The following is a 22,472-nucleotide window of genomic DNA, read 5'->3' on the forward strand; positions in this document are numbered from 1 at the left end:
AGTAGTCAGCGTCAAGTTTGAATGCGAATCTCTCGGTTTACGTAAGAGGCCCAACGACCATCCCCCCGGCAGACATGATACCAATAACACAGGTTAGTCACATTCTAACAAGGTTGATAAAAAGCTGCCACCAGGATGCAAAGGTTACCATGCCTCCTATTGCCCAGTGGTGACCCTAGGATTAGCAAGAACAGTCTAGGCCTGGGCTATAGACAGAAGTAGACGTAAGAAGAAGAAAAATCAGTGCCGGCGCCCACTATGGGCTATATGAAGAGCAAACTAACCGCATACCTATAACGCAGGGCCTATGTTGTGACCCACCGACGTTGCATGTAACATGATGATCATGCAGTCAGCAAAACACATAGTGTCTGGCCTCGAGGGTTTTAAAACCGTGCTGTCGAAGAAGACAGACATCTGTGGGCTCAAGTTTATCACATGTTAACATGATCTTTATCAGAGCAGTAAGGGCTTAATTACAGGTCACGCTTCGTCTAAACTATGTGGGCAAAACTGTCTGCTTGTGGCGTGACTGTCATGTTAAATACAATCTTGATCAACAGTCGAGTTACACATGCCCTCATTTTTAAAGCCTTCTATCATCACTACCTAGCTAGTTTTCGTTTTTCCCACCAAGTCATTGTATTAGCAAGGCGCTCGATGTTAAGCTACGGGCCTCATGCTTCAATCATTGATGGCCTTGGACCCTTCTATTCTGACGGCTTGAGGCATGAGAGCGTCCATAATTGGCGCGTGATCTGGTTCTCCGAGTCTTTGCTTGCTTTCATGATGGCTGACTTTTCCTCAACCAAGCTGAGTCACCCACCGCCACATGCCAGCATTGAGAAATTCCAAATGAGACAAGAGATCGAACACAGTCTTGATTGTTTGAAATCCGATAGCTTCGACAAGCTATACTCCTGTCATATCAAGCTTGATGACAAGAGACGCTCCAGCTGAGACGTCCAGGTCTGACGGTCGATCCGAGATTATGTCAAGGAGCTTATCAAGAACATCAAGGTCACCATGATGTTCCACACCTGGTACTCCATCGATATCACCACCTCGCAGAACATCCAACAGCCCCATCCGGGTGATAGATATGCGCAGGTCTGGATTTTCACCGACCACGCAGCCTGAGGCCTGCTGGCGATAATTAAGGACGCCGTTGCTGACAGTCAGCCTCCAGGCCTCCTTGACGTCCGTGATCCTGATTTCGATCACGAAACGATTATCAGCTGCCCTCTGGCTGTCTACTTGGACTGACAGAATCTGAAACCACTGCTCCACCGTCAATGTCTCTGCCAGAGGGCTTCGACCAAGTTCGGTCTCCCCCGGTGTAGTCCCCGTGTGCAGGCCTTGGGCCTCTGTCAAATAGAAGTTGCGCCACGGGCCATTTTCCGAGCCGTGGGCGAGATTTTCGTAGGTCTTTGCAAGGAGTGACCTCGATCTTTGGTGGTCAGGAAATGCAGATACTGCATGGCTCAGCAAGATTGCCGCGAAACGCAAGTCACCCTTCTCTATGTATCCCTCGGCCTTCTTGCAGAGGGAGGACAGCCCGCCAACGCATTCGACATACCGGACCCCTTCAGCTGCAGGAGTGTGCTTCCACAGGCTTGCTGGGTTTCCATCGAACCATGTCATATACCTCTGATAGATGCCCTTGACGTTGTGGCTCAGGCTCCCGTAAAATCCCTGGCAGTGCCACGAGTTCTCCAAGCTGGGCGGCAACTTGAGCTGTTCCGCGATCTCTGTGCCATTCAAGCCCAGATTCATCAGCCTCACTGTCTGGTCATGCAGATAAAGGTACAAGTCACGTTGCTCCGCCAGCCTAGCCACAAGGTCGTGCTGGCCCCAGGTCGGCCAGTGGTGGCTCCCGAGAAGGACGTCCGAGTCGGTCCCATACAAGACAATAGCCTCATCCAACGACTTCGCCCACGCCTTGGAGTCACGGACTTGGGCGCCGCGCAGCGTGGTGATGTTGTGCATTGAGACTGTCGCCGTCTCCGCGATGAGGAGAGCCTTGAAGTCGGGGAAATGCACGTTCATCTCGGCTGGGGCCTCTGTGTCGGGTACCACATGGAAGACCATTCGCACACCGTCGACAACGAGCTCGTCACCGGTCTTCTTGACGTGCGTCGTCGGCGGGATCAACGATCGAGTCCCCGTGCTGCTCGCCATGCCCAGCCCATTGCCGACGTGGCCGTCCGGCCCCTTTGGAAGAGCCATGCCGTACATGTAGACCGAGCGCTTGTGCATTGACGGGCCGGCGACGAGGTTCTCGCTCATGACGGCCTCCATGAACCCCTGTGGCGCGATGATCGCCACACCGGCCGCGCCGGCCTCCACCTCGGTCCCCTCTAGGATGCCTCCTGCGCCGCCAAAGTGGTCGGTGTGAGAGTGGGTGTAAACCAGCCCGGCCACTCTCCTCCTCCGCTCCGGATCGCGATGTTTTCTGTAGAGCTCAAGGCCCGCTGCTGCGGGCTCGCAGGAGACCAGTGGGTCTACCACGATTATGGCGCTCTCGCCCTCGATGATGGTCATGTTGGAGATGTCCAGGGACCTGACCTGATATATCCCCGGCACAACCTCGAACAGCCCTTGCTTGGCGGTCAGCTGACCCTGTCTCCAGAGCTTCTTGTTGACCGTTGGCGGACATTTTGTGTCGGTGCCGAGGAACTTGTAGCTGTCAATGTCCCAGACGGTCTTGCCCGCGGCGTCTTTGATGATGCCCGGGACCAAGGGCGCGATGAAGCCCCGGCTCGCGTTAGCGAGCTCGCGCTGGAAGGCCTTGGACAGTTCGGTTGACATTTCCATCATCAGTTCCGTTGCCTCCAGAACTCCTCGCACCATTTAGGTCTTGTTCCGGCTTGTGTTAATCTGTTTCCGTTGGGCAGGTCGGCGATGGACGGCCGAGCCCGAAGCACGCCATCGGAGTGGATACCGTGCCTGTCGACATGCGTCGGTGCAACCAACGTCACAGACACTGTGGTGGGAGAGACCGGTTCATTTGATATGACAGATGTGCCATGACAATTTATGATCTCCAATGGCTTTTTGGAACCTACTACGCTGCTGCCTTCTCGAAAACATCATCACATCGGTTCCAGACTTCTCGGATATTTGGATATGATAGCGCTGAATTGAAGTGCGCCGTTGAAATGGCATGCAAAAAAGGAAGTGAAAGCCATGCTGGCTCTTGGATCAAATAATACCATGTTGAAGAGGCACTGGGATATTCAGGGAAAATACCTACCCATATCGGCTTGGAACTGCAACAGGTAATTAACTACCTATGCTTCAGTGAATGCCTTGAGCTCTCTCCTCAAAATCATCTAACTTTCCATTTGCTCTATTACAGTTTCTGCCAAGTCAAAGACATGGAAAGATGGTGAGTGCCGACTCATTAACACACTGCATATGGACTCAGACCGAGTTTGTCTTTGCCCGGATTTTGACCGTAAGACCTGAAGAAAAACAAACAGACATACCATTTCCTTCGCTCTTAAATTAAAGACCTGCACTTGACCGGCTGATGTCAATTGGAGAAGAGTCATTGACTTCCAACCGGCACGCATTCATCATCCTGCCTCAAACAATTTCCACCTGACAGGGTCAGCAATGAGCAAAGTCTCTGCGGGTAGATAACCACTCACAGCGCGGTCTCTTCCTGTCGCATCTCCTCTTCTTCTTCCTGCAATTCAGGCACACCGGCTCCGGCAGAGGTCCTTGGGTTTCCCTGACGGAAGAGGACCTGGCCCATTCGCTTCCACTTGCGCTTCTGTTTGCCGGAAGCCAGCGAGATGAGCTCCCATCTCTTGCCGTGTCTCTCGCAGGGGCAGGAGACATGCAAGACTTTCTCGCCGTCTTGAAAAATTCGCCCTCGAAATCCTGAAGTGTCTTTCGGCTGTCTCGTTGTAGCTGGCCGGAGGTCAAGGGTCTGAGGGCAGAAGGCCCTTTGGGCCGAACAGTTGCACTATGGCTGGAGCTTGCGCTTCCTGCTTGCGTGGACCCTTCTGTGCTTGTGAGAGAGAGTTCTGTTAGTGGCGAGGTACTAGATCCTGACGGCTGTGACACATTTTCGAGACTGGTTTGGACTCTGTCTGGCCCCGTGACCTGCCAGCTATCCCAGGCTGGCCTGGCAATCGACACCAGCTTCTGAGAGCTTCCAGCCGCTGCGAGATTCTGAGCCTCTAGAGTCCTAGATGCCGATTCTATCAGCGTTGGGTTGCCGGCATTGACTGTGTTCGTGAGCGGGCGAGAGTACTTGGTATTCCCAGAAGCCTGTGACATCTTTGGGAACGTCAGCCCTATGTCTGCAACATTAATCACGCCAAAACCAAGACTCTCGAATTCATTTCCTTGAGGGGATCTGTCATTCCCTGGCTCTTTGTGACCGGCGTTGGTGTGGAGAACGCCAGGCGGCGCCGGCTCACATCTCGAGAAACAGCGTGGCAGTTGAGCTGATGCGTTCCCTGTCACCCTTGTGATGGGTTGCGACTGGTTGTCGTCCCTCTCTTCGCTTCGGTGGTGATTTTCTGCGAGTTGCCCAATACTGTCTCGGCCCGCAGTGCTGCATTGAGGCCTGGTTGTACGGCCATCGGGCATTTGTTCTGTGGAAGTTGCAACACCTTTCTGTTCTGCAATCGCATCTGAGCTGGCAACCTGAACTTCTGTTGATAGATCGGGAGAAGCAGTGGCTATCGGTGCATCACGAATGTTGTCGTGTACAAATATCTCACTGGGTTCACTTCGAGCTTGGCCTCCTTCGTTGTTGACATGTCGAGCGGTTTCTATGACCGAAAGTTTCGAGGGCTGCGGCTGCCTTTCTGGCGCCCGGTCCTGGAATCTGATTTTCAGCACATGGGATTATTGCTTTAGCCTTTTCAGAATGGCACTTACCTCTTGACGTTCCATCCGGCTGTCAGGACTTGACTCAGCCTGACGAGGTGTCAAGGCTCTACGCTTGTTGAAATCAGTGGTGATGCGATCCGACTGGTTGCCACCAAGTCCCAGAGCCTGGGCTTTGGCTGTTGGGAATCGCTTGCGCTTTCCTTGCCGGACCTCCGTCGTGTCAGGTGCCTGGTGGCATTGATCGACCTGGTGAATTTCCTACCAAAATTCGGAGTAAATACGTGGGCTTGAACTTGGACAGTGAAGGAATAGGGATACTGGTTCCGAGAACAGATACTCACATCTGCAACAACTGTGCCTCGAACTGCTTCCGATGACTGCTCATGCGAAACTTGTTCTTCGGCTGAGTTCTGAGCCGGCGAGAGGGCTGCGTCGCTCACTAACTCCACGACATGTCGCTGTGCTTCGTCGGCCATGCAGGTATCTAAGCCCTCAGACAATGAATACTGCCCGTCGCCCAGACTGGACACATCTCCAATGATTTCCTGACCGTTGCGGCTCTGAAGTAAACTCGGGCCTCTCTCTGATAATTGACCAGTCTCGGCCGCAAGAGACTGCCGGTGATCTTGGTGAAGACGGGGAGCCTGCTAAGTTTTAGCCAGAAGCTGCGTAATAGACGGTTTCATTCCGAAGAAGCATACCAGAACGATTCTTAAATTGGTCGCAGAATCACCTCCCAGGAGCGCAGAGAATTTTCTCCGCCGCCTCTCCTCCAATTCGTGATGCGCTTTCTGGCCCTGGATCTCTTCATACCGCTTTCGCTGAAGCTCCAAAGCCGCTTTTCTCTCTGCATCTTCTAGTTCGCGCTTCCTCCTCGCTAGATCAGAGCACTTAAACTCTAAGTCATGAATGCGTTGTTGGATAGCTTGCTGGTTTCGTTCGAATGAGCGCTGGTTGGAGACTTTCTCGTTCTCACATTGCGCCTGTATATCCAAGAACGCTGCCCTCAGCGCCCGGAAGAATTGAGCCTCACCTGCCGCAAAATCGGGTGACGCCGTTCGGCGATCTACTTCCATGAAGGCAATATATCAAACGTAGGCTTGTACGTAGAGTTTGGCAACAATTGCACATTTGCGCGTGATGAAGGACACGACCTTTTGGTAGAAAAACGGAAGACGTCTGGAGGGGCTCAATGAGGAGAGAGTCTTGCTTTTTGTTTGCTTCCAAAATGTGAGCATCAGTTTCTCTGGGCTCCTGCATACCGCCCGTTCCCGTCGGCCAGTCACAACCCTGGTACCCTGAGATTGTCTTCGACCCCGGCTCAAACCTCTGCCAGGCTTGCAGCAGAGTAGGCTGTGGTTGACTTCCTTGACCAGTTGGCCCTGATGCTAGGAAATGAGCTCGGCCACAACCCCCGCCAGGGAAGATGTGTGAACACAAGACAGTGTCCTGCACGTTCGTATGAAGCGCAGATGACTGGCATGGTCATTATCGATCGCTTCCCAGTGCCTACCACAGAAAGTAAATGATTGATTAAGGCCAGCAAACTCGAAACACGCCGCTGCATTGTAGTACATAGTGGAATAATGCCTTTTATCAGTCATTAAACCAAGGAAGAATGGTATCGAAAGATAACAGCAGACCTCGGATCTCCTTCAGAAGGTGGTAACTGTTTGATATTCAAGCGGACTCGGATTTCTGGCCGAAATTATTAGCAAGAACTGGAGACCAGAGGTCAGGAGTTCATCTTTTGCCCTGCATAACATTCGTTGCATTGGTATTCCCAACTTAGTAGGAAGAGATGAGATCATGCAAACGAAAGCTACAAGTATAGAAACAGTCACAGTGCTGTGTTGGAAGTTCCAGAGAGTTGACAAGTCAATGCCGCTCCGCTTAGCAAACCAGAAATGCATTGGCATTATGTGAGACATATGATTTTCACTCTTTCGATTGCACTGTTGAGCAATTCAGTATTAACAATTACATACAAGAGCTCCACAGTCACCGTCGAGGCTCGTCCCGATTGACGGCTGAGGTCATTAACCGGCCACGGTACAGCGCACCGGAGAGGCGCTAATATCAGCTGGGATCAGCCCTGGTGGGCTACAAGACGGAAGTGGACACCTAACAGCTGCCGCCTGCTATCTTATCAGTGAAGTACTCTTGCGCCCAATATGCGCCTGCAGGTACCGGTGAGCGCCAAGGATCGCTGTTACAGGGGTACTCCAGAAAGTTGTCCTCTGGGGGAGCTTTCCATCATGTTCGTCGATGGAAAGGCCAGATTCCCACATGCACTTCACCGGGCTTCAACACAAAAGGGATTGCCTCCTCCTTGAGTTCGCTTTCCTTTCTACCCCGTCAGCTCCCCCTCCTCTCTTCGCTCTACCCGCTACCGTCACACTCATTTAAAGAGGCGTCGAGTCAGAAAACCCATCCAACAAGCTATAAACACACAAGATCTCGTGGCTTGGGCTTGACAACCCCCACCAAGAGCTCGCCCACCATGGCGACAATAGTGTTGTCGCCGCTGCGCATGGTCCTCTGTGCAGTGTTCCTTTTCACAGCGCATGTCTATGCTGCATCGGCAGTGCTAGGTATCGACCTGGGCACGGAATATATCAAAGCTGCCCTGGTCAAGCCTGGAATTCCTCTGGATATTGTCCTTACCAAGGACTCGCGACGAAAAGAGATCTCGGCTGTCACTTTCAAGCCCCCACAAGGTGGCGCAAAGAAGGGCGAATTTCCCGAACGCCTCTACGGCTCTGACGCCGTTGCCCTGTCCGCCCGTTTCCCCGGCGATGTCTACCCGAACCTCAAGACCATCCTCGGCCTCCCCGTCGACAGCCCCGCTGTCCAAGAGTACGCCGCCCGGCACCCTGCCCTGCAGCTCGAGAGCCACAAGGTCAAGAACACTGCCGCGTTCAAGAGCAAGGATGCATTCACACCCGAGGAGCAGGCGTGGCTGGTAGAGGAGCTGCTAGCCATGGAGCTGCAGAGCATCCAGAAGAATGCCGAGAACATGGCGGGCTCTGGCACCTCCGTCCGCTCCGTCGTCCTCACCGTTCCGGCATTCTACACCATCGAAGAAAAGCGAGCTGTCGAGACGGCCGTTGAGCTAGCCGGCCTGAAGACGCTGTCCCTGATCAGTGACGGGCTGGCCGTTGGTGTGAACTATGCGTCGAGCCGGACATTCCCCAACATCAACGAGGGTGGGAAGCCGGAGCACCACATGGTCTTCGACATGGGCGCGGGCTCCACCAAGGCGACCATCCTTAAGATGCAGGGTCGCACTGTCAAGGATATCGGCAAGTTCAACAAGACGGTCCAAGAGGTCCTTGTTCTGGGCAGCGGGTGGGATCGATCCCTCGGAGGCGACGCCCTGAACGCCGTCATCGTGGACGACATGGTTGAGAAGTTTGTCCAGACATCCGGCGCCAAAAAGGTCGGAGCAACAGTCGAAGGTGTCAAGGCACACGGCAGAGCCGTAGCGAAGCTGTCCAAGGACGCCGAGCGACTGCGACATATCCTCAGCGCCAATCAGAACAGTCAGTCTAGCTTCGAGGGTCTGTACGAGGACGTCGACTTCAAGTACAAGATCACACGTGCAGACTTCGAGGCTTTGGCCGAGGCGCACGCCTCCAGAGTTGGTGCTGCAATCCAGGGCGCCCTCGACATGGCTGGCCTAAAGGTTGGGGACCTCGACTCGGTCATTCTCCACGGTGGAGCTACGAGAACGCCCTTCGTGCAGAAGGAGCTTGAGAAGGTATTTGGCACCGGCGACAAGATTCGCACCAACGTCAACTCGGATGAATCGGCCGTCTTTGGTGCCGGTCTGCGCGCAGCCGAGCTCAGCCCCAGCTTCCGCGTCAAGGAGATCCGGATTTCTGAAGGTGCAGCCTATCCCGCTGGTATCAAATGGGTGGATGACAAGGGCAAGGCTCGTCACCAGCGTCTCTGGACCACCACCTCCCACCTCGGTGCAACGGCAAAGGAGGTCACCTTCAACAACAAGGATGACTTCTCTGTCGAGTTCTACCAGGAGACCCCTGCCCTAGCCGCTGATGTTACGCCGGGTGTCGAGGAGAAGGCCACCAAGACCTTCAACACCAAGAATCTGACCGAGACTGTGGCTTCTATGAAGGAGAAGTATTCTTGCGAGCCTAGTGACGTCCAATTCAAGTTTGGTGTGCGCCTCTCCGGCGAAAACGGCGAGGTCGAGGTTACTCAGGCCTACGTGGAGTGTGAGGCCGAGGTTATGGAGAAAGAGAGCTTGATTGATGGAGTTAAGAACATGTTCGGATTTGGGAAGAAGGATGAGCAGAAACCCCTTGCCGACGGCGAGTCTTCCGAATCTACGGAGGATGCCTCCACGGAGTCTGCCGAGTCTTCCAGCTCGACCACATCGACCGATACCACGGAGTCTACATCATCCACCAGCTCAACTGCCTCTTCGGAAATGACCACCGAGGCCGCTGAGGCCAAAGAAGGCAAGAAGACCAAGAAGATTGTCACCGTCCCCGTCAAATTCGAACTGGAGAAGTCAGGCAGTGCCCAACTCGACAAGCTTGATGTTCTCCAGTCCAAGGACCGCCTGAAGGCCTTTGAGCAATCCGACAAACTCCGTCGGCAGCGCGAAGAAGCCTTGAATCAGCTCGAGGGCTTCACATACAAAATCCGGGACCTGCTCGACAGCGAGTCCTTTATCGCCGCGTCCACTGATAAGGAGCGGAAAGCGCTTGAACAGAAGGGCAGTGAAGCTAGTGACTGGCTTTACGGTGACGGCGCGGACGCCTCTAAAGATGAGCTGAAGAAGCGAATCAAGGGGTTGCAGGACATCGTAACTCCCATCCAGAACCGCATTGAGGAGTCTACCGAACGGCCGAAGCTTCTGGAGGGCCTTAAGAAAGCGCTCAAGCAGACGGATGAGTTTGTGAAGGATATCAAGCAGAAAATTGCTGAGGCAGAGGCCTGGACATCGTCACAATCAGCATCGGCCACCGCTTCATCTGAATCTTCTACCGTTACAGCCGCGCCATCCGACGATTTCGCGGACCTGGAAGACGACTCGACTACGTCAACCACCAAGTCTCCCACCATGGAGGACGTCGTCAAGGATCGCGGCCCAGTACCTCCACTATACACTCTGGAGGACCTGAAAGAGACTGAGGACCTTTTCGCCAAGATCACGGCGTGGCTTGAGAAGAAGGAGCCCGCTCAAGAGAAGCTCGGTGCTACGGATGACCCTGTCCTGACAGTCAAGTCCCTCAAGGAGTGGCGCGAGAAGCTTGACAAGGCGGGTCAGGACCTGGCCCTGAAGAGCGTGAACAACTTCAAGAAGAACAAGAAGTCTAGCTCTAAGTCCAAGAAGCCCAAGGCGACCAAGTCCAAGGCGTCCGCGGGCTCCGAGCAGACGATCGAGATCGGCAAGGACGGCCAGATGCCAAGCGATGAGGAACTCGAGGCGATGATCAAGAAGTTCACAGAGGAGGCTGCTGCAAGAGAGGCGGCGGAGAAGAACGAGGAGACGGGCAGTGAGGAGAAGACGAAGGATAGCGACGAGCATAAGCGGGATGAGCTGTGAGCGGCGGTAGCAGTTATATGCCCCCAGCTCAGGCACTGCATTTAGATGTCAATGGAGTTTCACTTCCTGGTTTGATAATCCCTGGACATACAGCACGAGCATGTTTTCGATGTAGACCATCCGTAGACCACCCGTGGCCATGGGCGTTGTTCAACATTTGGAAAAGTGTTTTCGAGCTAAAGGCAAACATCCTCTGGCCCACTGCCACGACTGGTCGTAGGCCTGCCGCCGTTTAGGGTGCAATGCTCGATTAGGAGTATGGTCGGCCACCCATAGGCCAAAGCTATGTGTATCCTGTCATCCTGTACGCGCCGAAGTCAGGGCGAGCTCAAGCGAGCCCTCGGTTCGTGTTTCCGGGGAGCCAGCCACATCTCGTGCCCAGACGGCACTGCCAATGCAAGCGACCGACCGAGCCATGCGGAGTACTTACCGCGTTACCTCCCATGAGTGCTGATCTGTACAAGAATGATTGCTGCTTTCTCTCCCTATATACGTCCATCTAAAAGTCTCCTCCTCTTTAGCTTAAGACGTTTGTGCAATGACAAACTCGTGCGTCCCAGGTGCCAGCTACCGGCTGGCCGTGGCATGGCGCAGGTCGCTCAACTGTCTGGGCCGTTGTCGACACTGCTTACACGTGGCTGTGGACGGGGAGCAAACGCGGGAATGACTATTTTTTTTTCTTTTGCTTTCCCAGCTACTAGGCCGTTGATATGTCCGTCATTAACGCACAGTCGCTTGCTTGGGCCGTGTTTGACCTTCCACACTCGTGATTTCTACACGGCAGGCTTTGCTAACGTTTTCTCACGGGGTGGGTTCTCCTCGGTTCTCCCCTGCTGATGAGTTCCTCAGAGAGCCAGTATTTCGATCCCGTACCCTCCGATGCCCTGTCCTCGAGAAATACATCATAAATCTGACAACGCCTCTTTGAGCATGAGAAGGATTCAAGAGAGACTTCCACCATAGCTCAAGTCTTGTCACATCGGCTTGAAACAGCAGCTCCCATGCCTTCCTGCCTTGACAAGTGCTTTCTATTACCAATAGTCTTTATTGGTCAGTCCCATAGTATGGTAGACCAAGTTGGGCCTCAGCCAGAAAGAGTTAGTCACATCAATTCGGTTACTCCTGAGTGAACCACAGCAGTGGACAGTGAATATTGCCCGTGTTGGGGCCTATTATTGGATGATATCAGCTGGGAAAACCTTGAAGGTCCACCCACGTGAGAAGAATGCTTGTGGGCTCGAAAATACAGCCATGGCAACAGGAGCCGCTTCCTCAGAAGAGAGTCCCCGGCACCTAACGGGAGCACAGTCCCATTTTCTCTCAACCCATATCAACGGTACCCAATGGGACCTGACAGCTTTTTGTCCCACTGTGACATGCGACTCGTGTAACTCGGGCAATTCGGGTGGCTATGAAGCCAAGGATTGGTACACAAGTGTGCTGTTGTTTTGTTTCAAACACATAGAGACCGATCACAATGTGGCCTTCTTCATGTGCAGTAGCCATCCTTCGGGAAGAACATTATGAAGGAAGCGATTTGATCCAAGAGAGTCATAAAAAATCGAACTCGAGGCTCAAGAATGCTCGGAGATGGACCAGGGCTCGGATAAGCCTGGAGTGAAGTGACCATCGTTGTTCTCTTTGACTGCAGAGGAAAAACAGTAGAGGGTGCACAATGGACCTCACGAGCATCAAATAGTACATGAGTGACTGCAGGATCATATTTCGAATCAGATGTACAAAAATTCCGTGCCAGGCGGGCGTTGTGTACTGTGTGTCATGGGCCTCGTATGACTTCACCTTGTGTGGTGCATGTGTGTTGTGTGGTGGAGCTCAAGATTGGCAGTCACACAACCCCTTTCCATTGAGCCTGATCTTTCCGATTCGGGCAGTCTGGCAAGCTGCATTATCACGGCAGGACGTAAGCTTGTGGGCTGTATACCTCTTCGTTCTCTCGAGTGACGGAGTCCAGCAGGAGGCTGTCAATTCCAGGCTCCATTGCCCAAGCTAGGTCTGGATGCGAGGGTCAGGTATGGTAGGAGAGAAATGTGGTCTAGACTCGTCCCAATGAGGACAGAGCAGGAGGGAACGAAAACGTTGGCATGGCAGGTGCTCTGGTTTGGAGTTTGCTCCAAACAGATTGAAGTGGACAGACCACCTCTACCTTCTGGCCTTCCAAGGACAACGTCTCCCAAACGGGTGTTACACTTGTCAGTGATTGCCTGGCTTTACCTTTTCTGATCCTCACTAACCTTCACCTACCAATTCGCCTTATCAACCTCCCACCGCCCATCACCACCTTCTTTGAACCATCTGTCTGCCGACATCTTCCTTCTCTCGCCTCCTCCAGGATCAAGCCAACCATTCTCTCTGGACGTCGACCCTCAAGTGGCAAACCTAACGATGTATGTTCCCATTTGTCCCCATGCCACACCCATCTTGCTGCATGTCCTCCCACCCATCCTCTCCTTGCCTCTGCCAGGTGACAAGACACAAGCGCATCTACCCAATCTTCAAAGTTGCATATCCTTTTGCGTGGCAATTTCAAGCCTTTGTTTGCCACCCCCGAGACTGTCACCTGCCAGTGACTGTGCCCTCAACCAACTTGTCCCTTTCATCAAATACACCTTGCAATCTCCTGCCCTCAGTCTGGAATAATCTGCAACAGTCTGCTCTTGAAAGAAGCCACTGACCTAACCTCACTGTCCTCGCAGTTGGACTCTAGCCACTTTGCCAGCCCAATACGCCCCTTTAGCATCTACTTGTTGATTTCCAGAAATCCAGATGCAGGTCTCAACCACCCACAACATGCAGTTCATCTGCATGTGTCTTTCCCTCTTGGTCTCGACTGTCCTCTGTCTTGTTCCCTCCGTTGGCACCTTCACCTTGGACACCATTCCCAACCGTGGTTTCAAGGGCCGCAACGGCACTGCTGCCTACCTCAGGGCCATAGCCAAGTATGCCCATCTGGCCGACAAAGATGGTGTCAACAAGGCTACAAGCCCTTCCGATGCCAACTCATCTGACCCCTGTCAGTATTTTTCCTGATCCTTCAAAATCCCAACATGACACAACTAACAATTCCTAGTGGGCGAGATAGTAGGTTTCAACGAGGAAAACGACCGTGAGTGGCTGTGTCCCGTCAAGATTGGCACTCCTGGCCAGACTCTCAACTTGGACCTTGATACCGGTTCTGCGGACCTGTGAGTTTGCCAACAGCAACACCTTAAAGCAGACATTTTGCTCCTGGCCCAATACTGATTACCTTCTTTGCGTAGCTGGGTCTTCACCCCTGAGTCATCTCAATACCCCGGTTCCCTTGGAAACCGGAGCATCTTTGATATGAATTCGTCCTCCACTGTTCGACACCAAGACGGTCGAAGTTGGACCATAACCTATGGTATGTTCTCTGAACCATTTTGCCCTCACAGGGACTGTTTCTGATGGCTCTTAGGTGATGGTACCTTCGCTGGTGGCAACGTTGTCACTGATAACGTCGAGCTGGGCAACCTCACGGTCAAGAATGCTACCATTGAGATCGCAACTCACTATAGTAGCAGCCTCATCGACTATGATGCGTTTCTATCAGGTCTCATGGGTCTGGCTATCAATCTCTCCACTACGATTACTGCCGACGATAGTCATGCAAAGGACGAGGAGACCTACGGCATAATCAGCCAGCTCAAGGCCCAGGGTATCGACTCCATCGGCGTCGACCTAGAATATCACAACAAGGGTACCTTCACTTTTGGGAGGGCCAACACTTCCGCATATCTCGGCGAGATGCACTACCAGCCCGTCATGCCGGGCAAGGGCTACTGGCAAGTTCAGCTGTCCACTATTCGGTATGCGGACAGCAACGAGACGTTGGTCCACGCATGGCCAACCATCGTCGACACCGGCACCTCGCTGATGCTGATGGGCTCTGACGATATTGTCGAAGACTACTGGAGCCTTGTACCGAGCGCAAAGTACTCATTCAGCGAGTACGGCTATGTGTTCCTGTGCAACGAGACCCTGCCCGACTTCCACTTTGGTTTCGTCGAGACCTGGTCCGAATTCACTGTGCCTGGCCGGTACATGAATTACTCGGAGACTGTGGGCGGGACCATGAGTAACGAGTGGTGCTATGGTGGTCTTCAGTCCTCTGACATAGGCGTCACCATCATGGGTGATGTCGTCCTCAAGGCCGTCTATGTCGACTTCAACATCGCCAAGGAGTCCGTCGGTTTCGCCCGCAAGCACCTCCAGTCCTGATTCTGCGTCACATTGCACCTTCCTTCTGGCAAAACTCATCCGGCATCCCATGTTGATCTTTGGAAGGAATTTCGCGGCGAAGACATGGTCGAAGCATCCACTATCCTTTGGCGGTTCAAACCCTGATATTGACTCATTCCCGTGCACGGTCGAATTGCGAGGGGCCCAGGGAGGAATTTCATGGGATATCGTGTTCATTCTGACGAGGCCATCACTTCTGTATTCTTGCTGCGTTCATGCGCTGACTTTCAATTTTGGGGGAACAGGGGAGGAGATCCATGGAGGTAATGCTGGAGTGGTGGTGATCCGTGGCATAGAAAGCTTTGGGACTGTTTAATGGCACTCGAGATAGTCGAAATGTTCATGTCCATTTTTGCAATCATCCTGCGAGTCCTTAATCGCATCGTGAGTATGGCCTGTCAAAGCTTCGGAATCGGCCGGGCATATCTTCGTCGTCCTCGTCCTCATCCTCGACCTCATCCTCGCAGTGTTCTGGAACCATTTGCCTCCGCCCTGCGTTCCCACCGTAGTCCTCTGACCATCAAATCCGGCGAAATGAGGATAGGAATCGGCGTGCTGTCTCCCCTGACTCCTCAGATCTTCTTCGCCGTAACGAGCCTCACACAAGGGACCGGACCACGCTCGAGGTATTCAAGAACATGCACATTAGAAGCCTGCCCCCCATGCTGAGAACACGATCGGTAATGTACATTTATCCCTGCTGGCAACTGCACGCTGGCCAGCCGTCCCTGCTGCCAGCCTCCCTGTCCCCTCGTCTTTCCTTCGGTCTGCCGTGTCGGGTAACAGGGAGAAAAGTGACAGTGCAGACGATACCTCCCTTCCTATGGTCCTATCACATCCATCGTGGTCATCAGACATTTCATCTAACTATTTCCTCTCATTTCCCTGCCTCTTCCCTCCTCCTCTGCCCGCCGGTCGCAGCGGCCTGCCTCCCTTAAACTGGTGTCGAAAATGCTGTGAGAAATCCTGATTCAACGAAGACATAGAATGGAACCCGTCGCCTTGGATCTTCGCTCTCGCCGCGATCAGATGCCCGTGGCACGGCGGAGGGGATGGTTTAGGGACGGGGATCCGGAAAAGTACAAATGGCTACGCAATGATATGGGATCTTCTGATCCCCAACGTTGAAAAAACGAATGGTGGCTTGTGGTGATGGGCCTTGCGCATACTAAAGTGAGTAGGCAGCCTGCGGATTTGGGGCCCATCGTCTATAATGGAGACTTGTCGGTCAATTCATGGATAGGCGCGCTTCGAAGTGACGGATTGAGCTGGTTCCTCTGGGAGACGGCCGGTCGAGCGTTTGGGGTTCCCGTGGCAGTACGGCCAGTCTTCTCTCGGGGGTGGACTCTCGCGATGGCTGGTAAGATGTCTTGTCCAATTCGTTCCGCAAGGTGAGGCCAGGTCGGTCCAGATCTCCTCGGCCCATCCGTCTCTTGTTCACCGCGCCTCAGGTCGGAGAGGTGTTTAGCTTAGTATTTCTCGTCGCCATCTGGACCGGGCACAATTATAAAGTCAGCACTTCCGTTCTCGGAGCCGATGGTTCGAACGCTCCTGATTGATCTCGCGTCGGAGCTTGGGTTCTTATTTATATTGGGGTGGTGCTGGCTGGTATTAATAAGAGTGGCTGTGGGACTGAGCTGGACATTCTGGTAGTGCTGGCTACGGAGCTGCTGTGCCTGGTGCAGAACATTGCCGCCAGTGCCATTCGCACTCGTCATGCGCGGCACCAGGTGTGGGTGACGGAATCGGGGGTACTCTGGGCCAAAGGATGTAGTATAAGGGTCATCAAGAATCTCGTATTCACCTTCACTAGCCGTCGGTGTCGGCGGCAGGGCCCCCGGGACCGCCTGCTGGCTCGCCCTGGCTGTGCCTGGTCGGGAACCCCCGTGTTTCTGGTCTTGCGTCTGCTGTGTGACGGGCTGGAGGTGAGGGACTTTGGGCTGAGGGGCGGGGTTTGCGGCGTTGCGCTTGAGCCGGGCCTCCATGTCTTTGATGCGTTGCTCGAGCGCCTCGAGTTCGGAGGCTCGGTTCTGAACAACCTGCTTTCTGTGGTGGGCGAATACGGCCATGTCAGCTATTGCGCCCTTTGTTCTCCGGATTGAGGGGGCAGCAGTCTCGGCGGCGGTTAGGGAGGAGGAACAGGTGGCACGAAGTGCAGGGACGAAGTGCAGAGGTCGTCATGGCGTTGGCAAGGGGGTTACACACCGCTCATCGATCTTGGCATCGAGGTCAGCCACGCTCTCGTCGAGGCGGAAGATGTCGGCCAGTTCGGCCGAGAAGGAGCGAGCGATTGTGCTGGAGGACTCCATTGTTAGTTATCTGAACGGAGAAGGTGGCTTAAAGGGTCGGTGCGCAATGGCTGCAGGATGGGGGAGCGAAGAGAGACGTACGACTGGTCGGCGGCCATTGGGCTTCCAGTCCCGGTCGAGGGACTCGTCTGTGAAGCCAGTGTCGGCCATGGTGGCGGCGGTGTTGGAAATGGTGTTGTCGTTGTTGGCGGGCTGGGGAGGGTTGGCGGTGGGCGATGACGAGGCCATTCCGACTGATGGTTTGCGACGAATCGTTGCGTTGAGATGGTAGATGGCAAATGGCGTTTGTGCCTGCTCTGCAATGTAGTCTATGCGAAGCTCGCGAGGGTTGGCTTGACTGAGGAGGTCCTGTCGCAAAGGGTGGGTGAGATGGGATGGGGGCAAGGTCACGGAGGGCGAGCGAGGATCGGGGACAGTTAGATTTAGATGTAAGACGGCCGTAGAGTAAAAGGGGGAACCTTGGAGGCTACAACGCGGCGGCAATCATCCAGTGGTCGGAGCCCGGTGCCACTCTAATGCAGCTGCAGTGCCAGAGAGAAAGAGGGTCCGCACCCTCCCTTGTCCCTGTCCTCGAGCGCTCTGCAGCGCCCTACCATTGGGCCGAGGGATGATTCCAGCACTTGATCATCTTCTGGTCCGCCTCCTAATCATTCAACCTTGGATTGGAACCCAGGCACTTGGGCTTGGGCATTTTGGGCACCCGCCACTAGGCCACCTGCAGCATATCAGGGGTCTATCCGAGTCGGGGTCCAGTCGAGTCAAGTCACTTTGTTGTTACTCTCTTGGGCCGTCTACAGTGTCACAAGCAGAGGGAGGGGCAGATGCAGAAGCAGAAGCAGCCTTGACAAAAGACTACCTACTACAAAAGTGCCAGCGTCCATCGACCCTTGAGGCCAGCCAGGCACATGCTGACGGTCATCTTGTTCCGACCCCACCACGAGGACCATGAAGCTTCGAATAGATGGCCGACTGACCTCCTCCCACTGACTGACGAACGGACCAACTGACTTGGCTGGCTGGACCAGGTGCAGATGATCAACTCAATCGCCACTCCTGGCCTGGCCTGGCCAGCTCGACCAGCCAGTCCAGCCCGTCCATCTGGCCTGAAACAAAAAAGCCTCTCACGGCGCAGCAGCTCGACGCTGGAATGAGCCAAATCAAACTCCAGATTGGGCATGGGCATGGACAGTTAATTGGGCTGAGTTCATGCACCCAACCGCCGCGGACCTGGTCAAGAACCCCAACCAGGGCCAAGCCAAGTGTCATCGAGTATCATCGAGTCTCATCCGCTCGAGTCGGTTCGAGCCAAATCGAGCCCAGCGATTGCATGAGCTGAGCTGAGCTGAGCTGACTTGATCTCAGCGTACCTACTGCCCATGCCCCCATTCAGCCCGCACGCATTGGCACATCGTCGCATCGCATCGCATCAGCCTCGAGTCCCTGGTGATCTTGATTGACCATGACGTCCCACCGCCACCCTACAGCCTCCCCCCCTGTTTCAACCAATTTTTTTTTATCCGCCTCGGCTACCCCATGTCGATGGCTCCAAGTTTGGATCGCGTCTACTTTTCCCCAGACGAACCAGGACGACAATAGTCTGGACAGATCGGCTTTGATTTCCTGGCCCCAATCAAGGGTTGCCATGGGGAAATGTTAAACAGGCAGGATGCGGCGGCAGGCCATCAATTACACCCGATATCTATGTACAGTGCGCGCCCCGTCTCGACAAATGTTACCCACAGGAGGTCATCCAACATGATCCTGGGCGGCTTGGAGACCTTAATAAGTGTACCGTTCAAATCCCACTACCTGGTCTACTTGTAGGTCCAGGAGTCCACCGCCAGGTGGGCCCAGCTCGCCTACAATCCAGAAAGCTGACGGTGTACTATCGAATATTTTGGTACGGCTTCTTCGCGATGCAACCTAATCGAACGACCAACGACACCGTCGAGCGGCTCACTGGCAACGCTCGCAAGTAGACGCCCGGTCACCTATGCCAGCCTACCCGCAGACAGCCATCCTTGCAATCCCCCGCCATACAACATCTCAGACGGGGTATCCGTACAGACAGGCAACGTCAGCTGAACACAACAATTCACCCAGTCTTGATTTTCTCTAATGATGGAGGGGTTGATTTCCTGCAGTGTAGGATTGAAGGAAGAGCCCCACGACACTTGCAGCCCGTCATTTGGCACAGACCCGCTCTTAATTCCACGTTCATTTCTTGCGCATTTCGTTGCATTGCGTGCACGACCCCTTTTGCGGCCCCCGTTTATCAAGATCAGCACATGCTACTGTGAGGAGCCTACAATGGGGGAGATTCCACCCTCGGGCGCTCCTACATAAGCGGGCCTCTCCGGATATCTTCTGTGGGCAGGAAGTAAATACACTACGGTGCAATAGGGCTGGGCGACTCGATCGGCATCGCGGCACACACCGTCGACGTCGTGTAGCAGTCGGCGACCTGGGGCCCCCTCTGGCGCATGATTTTCCCAACAGAGCACAGCAGGAAGTTCATCACACGGAAGCGAGACAGGAAGAGGTACAGACACGGATGAGGTACGGGGCACGACATGCCTCTTTGTCCACCTCGCTACGATGATACAGCCCCTGCAGCCCTCTCGCCGGCCTCACGCGTCGCTTTCTTCCTTTGCCATGCATCAAACAGTGCCTCCCTGACCGTGTCCTGCCCGGCCTGGAAATTGGCCACGCTGGTCCTGATGATCATCTCGACCTGCTCCGGCGTCCACACGAGGTTATAGCTCCCGGAGAATTTGGCCGTGCTGGGGTCGTAGCCCGGCACCGCCCTCTCGTTCGGCAGCAGCGGCAGGTACACCATCGTGCAGTCCTGCTCTGCTGCCGGTGCCGGCGGGTTAGCAACGGTCTGGCCGTACGAGTCCACTACGGTGGCCGGCCGCTCGCCGCTGGTGCGGGCGCCGTCGTAGATCTGTGCGTACAGGCCCTGGAAGCGGTCCGGGTCGCTGGCTTCTGGGCTGTCGGGAGGAGGCGGCGGCTTGAGGTTGGGGCGGCGCTTGCGGAAGTCCAGGCCACGGCGCAGGCCGATTTGGCTTACTCGCTGCTGGAAGGAGTCTTTCTGCACATCGGAGGAGGCGTCCATGTTGAGGATCACGTCTGTCTTGCGCGAAGGGTGGAGCATCACGTACTTTGGACTGCGGTCAGCATGTTGAACCTCGGGGTTATATTCGTCGCTTGGAAAGTCCTACCGTTGGGCAATTATTATCCATTCCGCTGTCAAGAAGGTGAATCCTCGGCGAGTTTTCTATCCCTGGCGTCCGCGACGATCCCGGCGGGGTCGGCGTGAGGTGATACAAGAAGTTGTGCTCGTTCGATGCGTGTAGGGGGTGATGGTTGGTAAAGACGGCAGTGTCCTGCTTCCCCCACATGGCCGCCACGCCCGACGCCAGGTTGTTGATTGCGTCGCCGAGGAAGTTCTGGGGCAGGTTCCTCTGCACGGTCGCGAGGTAGCTCGATAGAGGCCCAGCCGGTGCGCTGGTACACAGGCCCAGGAGCAAGGCGAGGCTCTGCTCCGGGAGACCGCGGACCGACCTGCCATCTTCGAATTGGCGACCGAAGCCCCAGGTTGGGCACCACGCCTCGAGCTCGTCGCACCCGATTTCGTAGGGCGATATTTCAAACCACTGCCACCAAGCGTCTGAGGCGTCCTGGTGCTCCTCGCTCCTTGGGTCCTGGTTCCCGAATGGGTAGTGCTCGTCAACCCAGTCTTTCCATGGGCGCTCGTGCCTGATGGCTGTCAGGATGGGGAGAGGCTCCGCGCCATCCTCAAGATGGCGTTTCGCATCCGTCCACTTCCACCACGCCTGGTGGTAACCAGCCACCTCGGAGGCAGCGGTGCCCATCGGGTTGATCATCGGGTCTTCCTGCATGAAAAGGTACCCGGTAGTGAACACGGCGTACAAATCCATGGGTACAGTGTGTAGGCCACTCTTGCTCTTCTGGACCAACGGACCGAGGGTTTCGTAATGGCCCTTGGGTGAGCTCAGCAGCTTCTTGACTGCGTCGGGCGACAGAGGGTGGTGCGGCGCAAGCCTCTTCTTGCAGTGGTCGATGACCCTTTCCATGTCTGCCTCTCCGAAGGTATAGTACGCGGCAATCGCCCAACCTGCTTAAGAGTTGGTTTTGCTGCTCATGCTCAGGCTCGACCAGGGAGCGCGTCACTTACAAGAACCCGACACCCCCGCGACATAGGTAAGAAGATCCCACATGCCGGCCTCCTTCATCGCGAGCGAGTATCCCAGGAATGCCAACATGGCGCGGTAGCCGCCCCCGGAGCCGCCAAAGGCAACAGTGGGAATGTCATCAGCGTGCACTTGCGTCGCATCCAAGCCCATGTACCTGGCGAATTTCTCCCTGATCCTCGCCCTGCGCGCAGCGACGTACGCTGTCTCTCTGGGACAGAGATCTAGGCCCTTCCTGACAACGGCCTGGCGGGCAATCTCAGGGAAGCGGGCGGGATCGTCCAACTCCTTGGTCAGCCTTGACTCCAGGGAGGCGAGCCTTGCCGCCGACTGCGAGGTGGCTTTCAGGTCCCTGACGAAGCCCTTGAGCTGAGTCCGAAGACCCGACCCGCTGCTGCTGCCCTTCTTGGAATGCCTAAGGCCGCGACTGAGGGACCGCTCTGAAGTATGTTCATTGGCGGCTTCTTGGTCTGCATCCTCGTGGTAGTGCTGTGCTAGGATCTCCCTCTCGTAGGCGATCTGCTCCTCGGTCTCCTCGTCCTCGCCAGGAATGTGAAAGTGCTCTGAGGGACGGTTCGTCATTCTGTGGTGCAAGCTGGATATCTCAGTGAGGACGGAACTACCTTGACGAGCGGCAGCACATCGCAACCGATGGAGATTTTAGTCCACGATGAAAACATAGCCGTCCCCGTATATGATATTCTAAATCCTGGAGTCCTGGATCCGGCCACGAATACTCACTCGCACGTGTTGCATCTTACAAGATTGTGGCGCTGCTGTGAGGCACACTGGTGCACACAGGGCCCCTTTTCCCGGACAGTGAACCAGAGGTCCGGATGCCCGCACGTGGCTTCAAAGTGTCGGGTATCTGGCTGTCAGCTTCAACGCTTCCTTTTGAAGGGGACAAGCAGCCCCATGTCTGGCCATGCAGATGGTTCAACACTTTCAAGAAAATACTAGGAGGTAGACTCGATAACTTTCCTTGCTAACCACTTGGTGTACCAGGGTAAGTTAAATGCCCTGAGCTGGCTGCGTTAGAACGATGTGCCGCTGGATCAGACAGATGCTGCTCCTTGTGGACTATTGGTCGATTGGGATGGCATCCGTCTCGGTGCATTCCTATGTTCCTACCAAGGAGGATATAATTAGTGTTGGAACTTTGCTGCGCCGATGAGCGAGCACTGCGATGTTATTTATTGACGGTCAAAAGCTTCGGCCAAGTCCAAGTCAAGA

The 22,472-nt window shown here is 54.7% G+C and overlaps 6 protein-coding genes across 6 annotated transcripts; 2 read left to right on the forward strand and 4 right to left on the reverse strand.

Annotated features, from left to right (window-relative positions):
- Nucleotides 1-912: 912 nt before the first annotated feature.
- On the reverse strand, nt 913-2,853 carry INS49_011004 (uncharacterized protein; the record flags this gene model as incomplete). Its single annotated transcript, XM_043171725.1, has 1 exon — nt 913-2,853. The coding sequence occupies one exon, from the start codon at nt 2,851-2,853 to the stop codon at nt 913-915; it is 1,941 nt and encodes a 646-aa protein (XP_043023470.1).
- Nucleotides 2,854-3,581: 728 nt separating this feature from the next.
- INS49_011005 (uncharacterized protein) lies at nt 3,582-5,930 on the reverse strand (the record flags this gene model as incomplete). The annotated part of the gene is made up of 6 exons (XM_043171726.1): nt 3,582-3,606; nt 3,657-3,781; nt 4,117-4,842; nt 4,903-5,112; nt 5,196-5,498; nt 5,556-5,930. 6 exons carry the CDS (start codon nt 5,928-5,930, stop codon nt 3,582-3,584), a joined length of 1,764 nt encoding a protein of 587 aa, XP_043023471.1.
- Nucleotides 5,931-7,357: 1,427 nt separating this feature from the next.
- Nucleotides 7,358-10,435, forward strand: INS49_011006 (uncharacterized protein; the record flags this gene model as incomplete). The annotated part of the gene is made up of 1 exon (XM_043171727.1): nt 7,358-10,435. The coding sequence occupies one exon, from the start codon at nt 7,358-7,360 to the stop codon at nt 10,433-10,435; it is 3,078 nt and encodes a 1,025-aa protein (XP_043023472.1).
- A 2,808-nt stretch (nt 10,436-13,243) lies between these two features.
- INS49_011007 (uncharacterized protein) lies at nt 13,244-14,692 on the forward strand (the record flags this gene model as incomplete). The annotated part of the gene is made up of 4 exons (XM_043171728.1): nt 13,244-13,466; nt 13,524-13,638; nt 13,714-13,835; nt 13,890-14,692. 4 exons carry the CDS (start codon nt 13,244-13,246, stop codon nt 14,690-14,692), a joined length of 1,263 nt encoding a protein of 420 aa, XP_043023473.1.
- A 1,490-nt stretch (nt 14,693-16,182) lies between these two features.
- INS49_011008 (uncharacterized protein) lies at nt 16,183-17,250 on the reverse strand (the record flags this gene model as incomplete). The annotated part of the gene is made up of 3 exons (XM_043171729.1): nt 16,183-16,759; nt 16,919-17,016; nt 17,104-17,250. The coding sequence occupies 3 exons, from the start codon at nt 17,248-17,250 to the stop codon at nt 16,183-16,185; spliced, it is 822 nt and encodes a 273-aa protein (XP_043023474.1).
- Nucleotides 17,251-19,615: 2,365 nt separating this feature from the next.
- INS49_011009 (uncharacterized protein) lies at nt 19,616-21,821 on the reverse strand (the record flags this gene model as incomplete). The annotated part of the gene is made up of 3 exons (XM_043171730.1): nt 19,616-20,185; nt 20,247-21,163; nt 21,224-21,821. The coding sequence occupies 3 exons, from the start codon at nt 21,819-21,821 to the stop codon at nt 19,616-19,618; spliced, it is 2,085 nt and encodes a 694-aa protein (XP_043023475.1).
- Between the last annotated feature and the right edge of the window lie 651 nt (nt 21,822-22,472).

Source organism: Diaporthe citri (genome assembly GCF_014595645.1).
Source record: "Diaporthe citri strain NFHF-8-4 chromosome Unknown scaffold_5, whole genome shotgun sequence".
In the NCBI taxonomy this organism is placed as follows: Eukaryota; Fungi; Ascomycota; class Sordariomycetes; order Diaporthales; family Diaporthaceae; genus Diaporthe; species Diaporthe citri.